Source organism: Neodiprion virginianus, chromosome 1, assembly GCF_021901495.1.
Source record: "Neodiprion virginianus isolate iyNeoVirg1 chromosome 1, iyNeoVirg1.1, whole genome shotgun sequence".
Taxonomy (NCBI): domain Eukaryota; kingdom Metazoa; phylum Arthropoda; class Insecta; order Hymenoptera; family Diprionidae; genus Neodiprion; species Neodiprion virginianus.
Window position 1 is genome coordinate 14,523,352 of NC_060877.1, and position 14,502 is coordinate 14,537,853.

A 14,502-nucleotide genomic window follows, 5' to 3' on the forward strand; every position below is an offset into this window, starting at 1 on the left:
ATTGTCATATTGATTCACTAAGACATTCCAAATTCGTATTGTGGACGTAGTGTCATTTTCTATATGTGGTGCAGTATGCGCCCGTCACAAGTTTAAATATAATTCATTCAGACAGAGAGATACGATTGAGCTATACTATGTAGGCCTCGTTGTTACCTAAAACCTAGAAAAACAAAACATGATACCCGTATTGTTTTATTCATTATCAACTATATGACCTTCTTAATTTTCCATTATAGCATAATTACTTTCGCAATTTTTAACAACTACAATATTCATCGTAAATTCGTTTTATTTCAACCTTACCGTTCATTCGACCATTAATATTGTTAATCATTTGAACAATACCTGTTTTTCATTCCGATCAATGGTTTGAAGATCATATTTTATGTTTCAGTAGATTAATCCGTTTTTAATTATTCATTTCTGAACAATCACCTATCCTTTATTACGATAATTTTGTCTCAACCATTTGAACAACTCTCACAGCTCCGTATACATAGAACTATAGCAACACAATTTCATTTACCGGCTTACCGAAATATAGGTCTTTTTTAGTTGAAATTTTTCGTCACTGTCGTCAAGTGACAGCAGCCTTGATTATTTTTGATTATTTACAACCGCCACTCTTTTACGTCTCACCCCCATGTTGTTTATGCTAGGAATAATTTGTGGAAAATATGCATGGTACGTTTTGAACAAAATATATATAATTTTTGCCAAATCAAAAATAGAACCTGAAACATTTTTGTCAACAGAGAGATATTAATGAAATAACTAATGATCCGAATGAATTGATTGAGCATATATGTATGGTACCGACCGTAGTGACGTAGTAGTCCAGTCGAGATAGACATTCAGATGGAAATAATTAGGGGGAGCGATTTTTTTTTTTTTCAACTTTGGGTGGACGGTGGTTGGAAGTCTAAATCTCAATTTTTGGGAAAATCCCGCCATTGAGTTCGCCGCGATCTTGATTTAAAGTTCAATTTTTTCGTTTTTCTGAAATAACTCGTTAATTTGCAGCTTGAGAACAAAAATGGTGAAATCCAAAGTTGTTGGAAATTCAATTTCCCACAAGTTTGGTCATTATCATTTTCACGCTAGGATCAATGTTTGCAGAGTTATACTATCAAGTTTATCAAAAAAATCGTAATGGGTGGAATTTTATTTCTTTCAACTTTGGTTCTCGCACTTTTTTTACTCCACGATCAATATTTTCGGATTTATACTCAAATCAGAGGTTAAATGTTTTTTTATTTTTCAAATATTTCGTTTATTATGTAGTTTATTGACAAAAAATTGTAATGGTGAATATAGAAGGGAATTTTGTGTCTTTTACATCTGGTTGTGTCCTCTCGGCATTTCAGCAAGTAGAAACCTGTGGATTTGAACAACTGATTAGTTATCCTAACTTGACAATTATGTATAATTCATACTAATATTGTTTCCCTCCATAAGATACGTACCTCCAATTTCAATCACGCGTAGTTATCTTCCCCTATGCCAATCGTAATCGTTTTGTCGAGGGCCCAGCTACATTTTGGCTCGCGATCTCTTCCGCCTCCTCGCTCTCGATCGGAGCATCAGCACCATCGACGAAAGGTTCAGCCATTTTTTCCGAACGGAGATCCTCGAAATTGTCGTCATCATCGTCGTAGTCTTCCTCCAGCAGGAGATCCCTTATGTTCGATACATTGTCACACGTCTCTCCGCTGCAGTGCACATACAAAACGGAGCACTTGAGGCCCGCTTTACGGCAGCCGCATATTTTTCCGCACTTGGACTTGCATTTGCAAGAAATTAATTTGAGCAAAGACTCGGTTTGGCCGAGCAGAGCGTCGGTTACTGAATTAGTTGCGTAATAGCACTTTGTAGGGGATGGACGTTTCTAAAACGGAGGACTGTTTCGTGTGTGGAAAGCGGACAACTGAAGGCGACAAAATTACTGTGAAAAAACGTGGTGTTCAGACACTCTTGGCGGCTAGTATTGCTAGAGGCGATGTACAACATCAGCGGATGCTGCGGAATAAGGATAACGTTATCTTGCACCCAGGTTGCTATAAACATTACAGTGCTTCGAGATCTGCACAGGCATCACGTCGAAAAAGCCTTGAAAAATCTGCATCGACGTCCTTGTCATAGTCATCAGCAGTACAAACAAATATATCAACGGCGTTCGATTTCGAAAATCGCTGTTTCTTTTGTAGCGAAGTACTTGAGGATTTGCCATCGCAAGCAAAGCTCCCGACCGAAAAGCGAAAAAGTATTTCATCTGTTACCAAAACCTTGTTCGGGAATACATTGCTCGAACGTTTCAGTAATCGTAACGATTAATTGGCGATGGAAGTAAAAGCGCGTATTGAAAATATTCCCGATGTAACTGGTGTTGGAGCGCGATATCACAGCGATTGTTCCAAACGTATATGGGCTATTCCGCGTCAACCGGATCAGTCATCTCTCAGATATTTTTTTAATTTGGCATGTGGACTGTGTAGGGGGAGTTAGATTTTTGTGCCAAAGCGCGGATCTCATAATGCAAAATTCAATTTTTTATTCACAATAACAAATTAGGCTCCCATTTTTTTCAAAAATTCATAACTTTGGCAAAAAATTAGATACAATATATTTTTTTTTTTTCAAATTACGCAGAAAGCTCCATAGAATTTAAAAAAAAATATGAAATGTTAAAAAAAAGTTGTTATCAATTGTTTATTTAACAATGAATTTTTCAAAGATTTTTAAAACAGTGACTGACACGGTCAAAAATTTTTTTTAAAATTCTGACATGTTCCTTAAACTGTACTACAACCTGTGAATTAATTCCAGAGGGGTGTTTTTCTTCGTTTTCGAGTTAAAAATCATTAAAGGTGTCGATGCGCATGAAATTGCGGCGCGCCGAGTCTCTACGTAATGGCGGGCGGCCGGTTGCCGTCCACCGCTACTCGCGGTAGCGTCGCAGCGTTATTTTAGAATCATTTTCACGATGTAGGACATGATTGAAGAATCTGAAAAAAATACTGTACCTTCACAAGGCCTGCTCAAAGCGATAAGCGAAGTTTCAAGAATGTGTTTTTATTTTGAAATAAGTAGCAAGTTATGTAATTATTATCATTTATGTGCACTCTCATGGTGTGTAACCGTTATTTTGAATCTCTGTAATAAAAAAACGGTGAAAAACACATTCTTGAAACTTCACTTATCGCTTTGAGCAGGCCTTGTGAAGGTACAGTATTTTTTTCAGATTCTCCAATCATGTCCTACATCGTGAAAATGACTCTAAAATAACGCTGCGACGCCACCGCGGGTAGCGGTGGACGGCAACCGGCCGCCCGCCATTACGTAGAGACTCGGCGGGCCGCAATTTCATGCGCATCGACACCTTTAATGATTTTTTACTCGAAAACGAAGAAAAACACCCCTCTGGAATTAATTCACAGGTTGTAGTACAGTTCAAGGAACATGTCAGAATTTAAAAAAAATTTTTTGATCGTGTCAGTCACTGTTTTAAAAATCTTTGAAAAATTAATTGTTAAATAAACAATTGATAACAACTTTTTTTTAACATTTCGTATTTTTTTTTAAATTCTATGGAGCTTTTCGCGTAATTTGAAAAAAAAAATATATTGTATCTAATTTTTTGCCAAAGTTATGAATTTTTGAAAAAAATGGGAGTCTAATTTGTTATTGTTAATAAAAAATTGAATTTTGCATTATGAGATTCGCGCTTTCGCACAAAAATCTAACTCCCCCTACACAATCCACATGCCAAATTAAAAAAATATCTGAGAGATGACTGATCCGGTTGACGCGGAATAGCCCATATATAAATCGGTTGCGGTTGGGAATCGACCAGGGAGGCCAGTATCCGACAACATCGATCGTACTATGGAGTACATTTATAATGACATCGAACAGCATAATGAGGAATGTCAATTTGCAGTTCACGATCTGATGGGAAAAATCGAAGGAGAATTCGTCCCTCATGTTAAAACTGTAAAGGCACGCTTAAAGGAACATTATTGAGACGAAATTGTAATATTCGAGGTGGCAGGCATTGGTTCCGTCGTTTTGTTCCGAAATACTGGTCACAAACTACTCGCACAACGCTGGTACGAGAATCGAGATGCGGATGCACGACCAGAGAGGCTGAGGGTCGTGCGCGAAGCTGCCGCTATAATTTTAGAGGACATACGCTCGACACTTCATGATGTCAAGAATTATCCTCCGACCGATAACTTTTTGAAAAACGTCGAGGATGCAATTCCCGAATCTCTCCACGTTCTTTTGACCAACATTATTTGTGAGTTGAAAAGAAATTCGGTCGATCCGTGAAAGAAAAAATGCACTGCTATCGCGCATGCCATCGTATCTGCCGTACGTCCGCGATCTTTCCTTTCGCCATTAAAACTGCGGGTTGGCGCCTTCTTATACAAGAAATTTGGGTCGGGAACTTTAATCAACGTTCTTTCAGCGTTGGGATTTTCTGCAACGTACGATGAAATTAGTACGTACGAAGCTTCTTCTGTCATGCGACGTCAGTGCCAGGTTAAAGAGGGAACATTCTCACAGTTTGTTTTTGACAACGCAGACTTCCACATAAATGCATTGGATGGAAATAATACTTTTCACCACATGGGAGGGATTCAATGCCTAACGCCCTTCGATATTGTAGAACCGAAAACACCAACAAGTCGCTACTCTTCAAAAACAACTGCCGCAGCCATTGCAGAAGCCGGACACGTAGAAATTTCTTATTACGGTAAAGAAAAATCAGCGGGTTTCCGGAACGTGAAGGTTGCTGAGATAACGGAAATGCAACAAATCTCTGAAACATGTCTGCCAACCATTGGTGATCTGATGTGGCCCTACGGAAAATGGTCCTGCATCGACGATATACCAGGGTGGAATGGATTCATGGAAGAAGCTACGGCCGGAAAAACCTTCGTCAGGTCGAGTATAATATTCCTTCCGTTTATCCATGCATCTCCTTCAGATTACGACACGCTACGTACAACTCTCATGTATGCTCACGCCAGGAGCGAAGCTTCGAACAGCAAATCCTGCATCGTAACGTTTGCTCAGCCACTGTATTGGAAAGCGCATGACATTGTTTCCAACACTGATCCCCCCTCTGAGATTAATTCCATCATTCTTCGCCTGAGGGGATTTCATCTTCTCATATCATTTCTGGGTGCGACCGGATTCATAATGAAGGGCAGTGGACTTGAGGACGCTCTGAAAATTGTTTACGCTAAAAATTGCGTAGAGAAGATCCTATCAGGTCACGCGTACTCGATAGCTGTTCGTGCTCATATTCTCGTCTATGCATCCTGAGTGAAGCGCGTTATGGACACAATTGAGTTTGACGACGAGGAACGAAATGAGATGGAGCAATTACTTCTGGATTTAGATCTGACGGTCGTTCTCGGTGCCGAAGAAAACGATTCGGTCAAAGCTGTGATCGATAAATTCGGGGTGGCGCTTAATCAACTTGTCAACAAAGGACCCACTGCTGAACTATGGACGCAGTACTTCCGAATGGTGACGTTGGTAAAACAGTTCATAGAAGCTGAACGATCTGGAAACTGGAAACTGCATCTCAGTACAATTCAAAGGATGCTGCCCTTCTTCCACGCTAGCGGCCACTTCCTGTACGCGAAGAGCGCCAATCTATATCTTCAAGATATGTTGAACCTGCGTGATAAGATGTCGGCTGATGATTATGAAAAATTTACAACGGAAGGTTACTTCACAATTCGGCGTACCAACAAATTTTGGTCAGGCATCATGTCTGACCAGTCAATTGAACAGACTCTAAATCCAGAATTTAAAATAAGTGGAGGGTTGTTTGGGCGAGGAGCGAGTGAAAGCGTGGCAACAGGATGGACCATGGGTGCGGTGCAAATGCAGAACATTTGCCAACAAGTGGAGGATTTTTGCAATATTCACAGCGCGACAACTAAGCAACACATCGACTTCCGGCCAACTCGTGTCTCTAGGGACAATTTGGATATGGAGAAGTTGGATCAGTGGTTCGCTGCACATGATCCTTTCCGTGTCGATTCTCAACCGATGTCTATCAGCACGAGACTTATCGGCACAGCAAATATTAACTGTCATCTCGCTTCTGAAATTGGTGCGAAAATGATAAAGAATATGATCAGTTCAATTTACGGTTCGGTGACATTTGAACGGAAGGACAAAATCTCACCCTTGGATACAACTTCAAGCAGCATTACCATTGACAAAACGACTGCTCCTGCTTTTCCAGCGCATCAGTATTTCCAAGCAATCCGACAAAGACCTGCAGGATTGTTTCGCTTACGAGCTCGCGCCGTACCCTCTTTCGTTATTCAATGAAGAAGGAATGCGAAAGGGTACAAAGTCTGTATTATACAACTGTTTCGAGCGTCTACAACGTTCTCCGTCCCTAGGAGAAAAGCGCCTCGAGGTTATTGACGGAGGATATTTGTTGCACAAAGTTATTTGGCCTCGCACGCAAGCAACGTTCGATAAAATTTGCTAAACATGCGTGTCATACGTGAGAAGACATTTCACGGAGAAAGTTATCATTGTTATTGATGAGTATCTAGAGAATCCAAAACTGACTGTTCCTAAAGGGTGGGAACGCAGAAGACGAGCAGCGAACGGTTCCTCTGAGATTGTTGTCAAGGCGACCTCCGTTCCCTCCATAACGCAGGAAAAATTTTTGGCAAACGACAAAAACAAGGCCCACTTTATCGATTTACTTAAAATAGCCCTGGAGAAGTCCGAAATCACAGTTCAGCAGGCACCAGCAGATGCAGATCCGTTCATCGTAGGAACAGCGATTCCTGAAGCTCCGCAATACGATCAAGTAACAATCATCGGCGAAGACATCGACCTTCTGGTTCTACTCACTGGCATCAGACGTCATGTGAAGAACGTTTTCTTCAAGAAACCAGGCAGAGGGCGCAATCCTGGACACGTGTACCTGCCGAAGAGTTTCCAATATAGAGAAGATGTTGCGCAGCACATTTTATTTTTCTATGCCTTCAGCGGATGTGACACTACGTCCTCGATATTCAACATCGGGAAAACAAAATTTCTCACCACGATTCAAAAAAATCCACAAATCGCCAAAGTTCTCAACTTGTTCAAGGAGCACGATATTAGTAAGGCTGTCTTGGCTCATGCCGGTGAATGCTTATTGATCGCTTTGTTCGGAGGCGGAGAAGGCGATAAATCTGTAGACGTACCCCGATGCAAAAAATCACGAAATCCGTTGTAAAACAAAAATTCGACTTGGCTACACTTCCACCAACAAGCGCAGCGGCGGAATGCCACACGTATAGGGCATACCTTCAAGTCCAAATTTGGTTGGAGTACGAAATGCTCGCAACGGATTAGGGTTGCAAGAAAACAAATCGTGGGTTGGAACCGATCACAACCACCGCTGACCCAGCACCGGAGTCTTTGCTGAAATTAATTTCTTGCAAATGCAAGTCCGAATGCGGAAAAATGTGCGGCTGCCGTAAAGCTGGCCTCAAGTGCTCCGTTTTGTATGTGCACTGCAGCGGAGAGACGTGTGACAATGTATCGAACATAAGGGATCTCCTGCTGGAGGAAGACTACGATGATGATGACGACAATTTCGAGGATCTCCGTTCGGAAGAAATGGCTGAACCTTTCGTCGATGGTCCTGATGCTCCGATCGAGAGCGAGGAGGCAGAAGAGATCGCGAGCCAAAATGTAGCTGGGCCCTCGACAAAACGATTACGATTGGCATAGGGGAAGATAACTACGCGTGATTGAAATTGGAGGTACGTATCTTATGGAGGGAAACAATATTAGTATGAATTATACATAATTGTCAAGTTAAGATAACTAATCAGTTGTTCAAATCCACAGGTTTCTACTTGCTGAAATGCCGAGAGGACACAACCAGATGTAAAAGACACAAAATTCCCTTCTACATTCACCATTACAATTTTTTGTCAATAAACTACATAATAAACGAAATATTTGAAAAATAAAAAAACATTTAACCTCTGATTTGAGTATAAATCCGAAAATATTGATCGTGGAGTAAAAAAAGTGCGAGAACCAAAGTTGAAAGAAATAAAATTCCACCCATTACGATTTTTTTGATAAACTTGATAGTATAACTCTGCAAACATTGATCCTAGCGTGAAAATGATAATGACCAAACTTGTGGGAAATTGAATTTCCAACAACTTTGGATTTCACCATTTTTGTTCTCAAGTTGCAAATTAACGAGTTATTTCAGAAAAACGAAAAAATTGAACTTTAAATCAAGATCGCGGCGAACTCAATGGCGGGATTTTCCCAAAAATTGAGATTTAGACTTCCAACCACCGTCCACCCAAAGTTGAAAAAAAAAAAAATCGCTCCCCCTAATTATTTCCATCTGAATGTCTATCTCGACTGGACTATAGCACTTGTGCTAGCACTCGCAGCTGCGGAGAGGGAGGACTCGGGTTCAAATCCTGGGCCTATTAATTGGGACTTGAACTGCAACTTGAAAAATGTAAGCCGCGTCACGCCGTTCAGGCGCCAGGTTGCTGGTCGGTGTTTGGGACTCGGGTCCGGCTACACCTGGATAAGGTTTTCGACAGTTTCGTTTGTCCCTCGTGCAAATGCGGGTCTTTCTACTAACACTGCCAACCTGCTCTACTCTCTACTCTTACTCCCATGTATTCACAAACTTCATTGTAATCAATAAAGAATTATTATTATTATTATCATGATAATTATCATTATCATTATCATGATCATCATAATTACCATTATCATTATCATTATCATCATTGTTATCATTATCATTATCATCATTGTTATCATTGTTATTATCATGATCATGATCATGATCATCATCATCATCATCATCGTCATCATCATCATCATCATCATCATCATCGTCATCATCATCATCATCATCATCATAATCGTCATTATCATCGTCATCGTCATCGTCATCGTCATCGTCATCGTCATCGTCATCGTCATCGTCACCGTCATCGTCATCATCATCGTCATCATCATCATTATTATTATCATTGTTTCGTTGAAATAGACTTTTCTAATCACCTCAAAAAAATGGACACGATAGAATACATGGTGTGCAACATCATCGGTTTTACTTTGTGCAATCATTAAGTCAAGTTGTGCATGTGACACGTGTTCCGCAAAATTGTATTAAAAATAACGACTATATGGCATCACAAGAAAGTGGACATGTTGTTTCTGTTTAATTTTAGTGTGGATTTTGATGCTCTTACTGTGAATGCAAAACTGATATTGGTTGTACGCTATTTCTAGCAATGTAATCCCCGTTAGCAAATAATGAGGCATGTGAATTTTGCATTACATGTTTAATTCATTATACAGGGTATACATACCTCATATTTCGAGAACGGGACGAGTTGAATTAATGCAAAGTTTGCCCCTTCGCCAGTTCGCCAATCAATCAAAAAAGCTATGAGATTTCCAAAAATAAACTCTACTCCTACGGAATTACTTTTATTATTGATACATATTCCGGTGCAATAACTTGTGTGCGTGACTTCCGTAAACGAAGCTCCTCCCGTTCTCGACACATTAGGCGACTTACCCTGCATATGCATGGAGCTTAATTTCTTTTTATATTACTTACCGCAGAAGACAGTCTTCGCGAGATGATCACTGGGTCATGTCGCCCAGATATTCGGACTTTTCCAGTCTCAATTACGAGATAAAGGGCACACTCTAAGACGTCCTTCTCAAATTGTGAATACTTCCACACAGTAGGCCTCTGTCGATTGTAGCTCCCACGCCATATCAACCCAGCATCCGCCATCACGTATTCCTGACGCGCACTCTCATCTCCCAGGAATACTGTATCATCTTGAAAATAAAAATACTGCTATTTCGCAACATAATAGACAAGTTTCACATCTACAATAGTTACCACAGTTAAAATGTTTGATTGACACAAGTGTAGTACACAGTTAAAAAATGACAATGTCAAAAAGTATTGATGATATTGACTACAAACATGACTCACGTGATTGTCTCAATTGTAAAGTCAGTTGCACTTACTAACTTACGGAGACATAGTAGTATATTGTGTCGGAAGTGAGGAAAACTGCGATTACGAGTGTGAACTTTTTATTGTGGAACGAAAGCCAGTGCTGTCACCGCAGGAGCATTAGTGTAAACGCATCATATGCCAAGATAAATGCTGTAATCACACGAGTGAAATATAATCTAAATAACCACATGTGTTGCACACGCTACTTTTTGCAATAGCTGTGAAGGAGATATCAATTTGAGATGCATCGAAAATTTTACTGATAGTGCGTGTAACTGATATTAGGTGATTCATGTTTTTAATAGCAAAATATTCTATAGGGTCAATCTTACAAGCGGTGGTTCTACAAGTCTGTTGGTACAGGGTTGTTTCTAAATGCAACTGTTCTACGAGTTTATTTTCATACGCCACGGTTCTACATGAGTCGGTTTGGTTCGTTCCTGAAAGTTAGTTTCTACATGAGGCCGTTCTATACGTTCGTTACTCCAGATTCGTTTTTACAAGCGGTGATCTTACATGGACAGGTCAATGTCAATTCTACGGGTTCTTTTCTACACAATAACGAATGTAACACAACCTCGAAGTAATTAGCAGAACGATATATACTTGTGCAGGGTTTGTCTTGTGCGTGAACCTTGTTCTACAGAGACGAATCTGTTGGAATAAATCTTACCGGATAGTGTAGCACCACCGTATGTATATACGAACCAAACCTGATCATCTGGAGCGAATCTGAATGGGCATCGGTTCTACGTGAAACTGTAACAGTTGAATTTAGCCGCCAGAGAGACTACGGAACTCAGTGATAGGTAGGTCCGTAGGGAGGGGGGCTTTCACCTAAGCGGTGATACGACGGAGGAGAATCGATCGAGAAGTGTAAGAGAGACGACGGAGGAGAATCGATCGAGAAGTGTAAGAGAGACGACGGGTGAGAATCGATCGAGAGGGATAAGCGGGAGACGACGGATGAGGGTTGATCGTCAGCAGAGTGCGCTCGAAATAAAGAATCATCACGAACGAAGAAAGACAACCGACGAAATGATGTAACGCATTCGGATTCCCGATCAAAGAAAACCCACCAAGATATGAAGGACGAGGGAATTCGAATTGGACGGGCACGGAATTAACGAGCGCAACCGAAGAAATGGAAAAAGGGATCTGAAGAATATCCTCAATGACGCTGATGATAAGTTTTATATATATTCTGACCTGTCCTATTTTATTTGTAATTTTATGAGTATGACTTTTATGGAATTGTTGTCGTCCTAGATTTCCGCCGTCCCCATTTTATTTATACATTTATTTATTATTTTCGTTGATATTTATACGCTTCTCTTATTCGGTTCTAATTTTATCCATACATGTCATTGGGTCATACCAACGTCCGAAATTTCGTTTAAAATAAAAACAATAAAAAACAATAAAAGAAAATTGATAACGGAAGATTTTCGTTAATTGCGAGGGGCTCCGCAATTGGAGTGAATCCTAGTCTACACAAACCGCGAAAACGAAAAGACCGTTACAAAACATTCCTACAAGTGAAAAGTTCTACAAGTTCCTTTCTACAAAGATTGTTGCTATATCAATCTTGTTCATTCCTCATGACATATTAATGCCATGTGACATCAGCATATCGTCTATATCGGCAAGCCACATTGAAATCCAATATCCAAGTATAACTTGGTTACCATACATCTTGGTTTTCTCTAAATGGCCATGTTGAGGCTAGCCTCATGGCATTGTTTCCTGGTAACAGCTACATGGTCAGCCCACATAGCGATAAGGTGCGCATTTAATATCGCCTTGCTACACGGATACAATGTGGTCGCTACCAGTTCATGCTGCGTGAGATTCAATTCAGCATAGCCAGCATTGTTATCACTCTATCTAATAAAAAAGTTTCGAACAAATGAACAGGTATAAAAAGATTATAATAACAATCGTATAAAAAAGATTATAATATCAATAGAATAAAAAATATTATAATAACAATAGTATACGCATGAAGTTGGCGGTGGGGTGAGATGCCGAAAACAAAACAAAAAGCATCTAGCGAACAAAACTTCCTTTGACAGCTGTCATCGGCTGGTTATGACAGTCTTTGACAAATATCTTTATAGGTATCTGTTTCTGACACGCAAAAAATGAACATGCAAATGAAAATTATCAAGATGATTCCCGACGGGAATTGTCTTTTTCGCGCGCTGGCGTATTGTGTATACGGCACTCAAGATCGACACGCAGAGGTGAGACTGAGTATCGTTTCAAATATAGTGGATAATTGGTCTACATTTGCGGGTTTTATTACAGGTGATGAGTCAAACGGTGCTGTGATTAAGTCACCTGGTGATTACAAATCACATATGAATAAAAATGGAATATACAGGGGAGAAGCAGAATTAGCTACAGCTGCAGACATTTTTAAGATACGTTTAATCGTATATCGCGAAGAACAAATTCATCCACACCGAATCGGATCCCAAAATGAAACACAATTCTCGCTACTCTTCACCGGCGAGAGACAGTAGACAGTGGACACTTTGATGTCTTGCAGAACCAAAATAAAATTCAGATAGTGAGTAATAAGTATCAAAAGTAACAAGCAAATGATAGTAAATCTAAATATATCACCAAACAGTCGAAAGGACAGCCAGGATTTACGATGGCAATGAAGAGAGGAGGAGTTTTAAGCAGCAGACAAGGCGATGGAGGCGGTGGATGGTCGGACGTATCACAAAAGAAAAAGGAAAATCAAATTGTAATTGCGAATAACCAAATAAGCCAGAGAATGATAATAAACAAATATTCCTATAACCAGGCAAGAGGACGACCAGGATCTATGTTAACCACAAGTGAAAGAGGTATTTTGCGGAGTGAACAGCAACACAAATATAGAGAAAAAAATAATATAAAGAAGGTGATTTTGGAGAATAACAGGCAGAGCGGTAGCAAAAATAATTCAGCAAGTCAAGGAGATAGGTCGATATCGATGGAGAAGGAACACCAATTTTCAACCAACGAACGGAAGCTTAGATTGATGAAAAAACGAAAAGTAAGCACAGAAGGAATTGAACTGGACAGCAAGAGACAACGAGTAGATGAAACGACAGACGAAAAAGAAGTGTATCAACGACTTATGAGCAAGAATAACGTATCTGGAATTCATGTTGGTGATGAAATATTAAGTGACAGTGATACGTTGACATCGATGGAGAAGGAACTGTCTGTATTCAGCCAAACAATAGAATAAATAGAAACAGAGAACGAGTGGAAGCAATAAACAGTGAATCAATCATTGCTGAGCATCGTTACAACGGGGAAATTGAAAAAGGCATTTTCAAAACTGTGGAGCAACTAGACATGGGTGAAATGAACGTAAAATGTAAACATTACAATGCAGAAAGGTTCAAATATGAAACAGGAAGGGTGGCAAATAATTGCTGTCATGGAGGAAAAAAAACATTACCACCATTAACGGAATATCCTGCTGTACTTCAACGTCTGCGAGAAGGGAATGACGAAGCATCAAGACACTTCAGACAACATATACGATGATATATGACGCGTTTGCGTTTGCATCATTCAATTGTATCGTGGTAGATCTGGGGAATCCAGGACCATATGTGATGAAAATAATCGGGGATGTGAGTTACAAAATATCTACAAGTTTAGAGACCGCAAACAATAACCGACCGAGATATGGACAAATTTACATCTACGACGCACAAACTCAGCTAGCGCTGAAAGAAAATGACGCAAGAAGAGCAAACCTGTTAGAAATTATTGGTAGACTGATAATAGATATCAATCCTTATTTAGCAAATTTCAAAACAACGTACGAGCGATTTGTTAAGGGAGAAAGCCTGGTGAGATTAAACTTTATAGCACTTAAGGAAGACGATAGACGGCGCGGCGGTACAATGCGCCAACTTGTGGTGAGCTAGCAGCTCTGATCGTTTCAGATGACGGGGCAGCATCTGAAAATATAGAAGTACAAGTATTTCCAGAACAAGACCGTGCAGTTGGATATGTGCCGAAATATTCGCATCACGTTGATCCAATGATTTTTCCATTACTATTTCCGAGCGGTGATTTAGGATGGAGCTATAATATGAAACACGTAGGAACAAACAAGAAAATCTCTCCTGTTCAATACTATGGACATCGATTGGCCTTACGTCGAGGCGAAGCACAGAATCAGTTGTTGCTGAGCGGACGATTGACACAACACTATGTGATTCACGCATATCTCACAATCGAATCGCAGCGTTTATTGTTTTTAAGAAATAATCGGAAGTAATTGCGTGTAGAATGTTACAAGGGAATGACTGATCACATATCAAATAGTGAAGCGAATACTTCGGATCGAACAAGACTTGGGAACCAAATGATTTTACCATTATCATTTTCCGGCAGCATGCGACATA

The 14,502-nt window shown here is 40.0% G+C and overlaps 1 protein-coding gene across 2 annotated transcripts in view; it reads right to left on the reverse strand.

The window, feature by feature from the left end:
- The window catches only part of LOC124299423 (annulin), a 424,310-nt gene that overhangs the window by 212,151 nt on the left and 197,657 nt on the right, over nucleotides 1-14,502 (reverse strand). For both annotated transcript variants that reach the window (XM_046752645.1, XM_046752736.1), the window contains exon 4: nucleotides 9,659-9,888. In XM_046752645.1, the coding sequence (XP_046608601.1) occupies nucleotides 9,659-9,888 (230 nt within the window). The remainder of the gene's footprint in view (nucleotides 1-9,658; nucleotides 9,889-14,502) is intronic.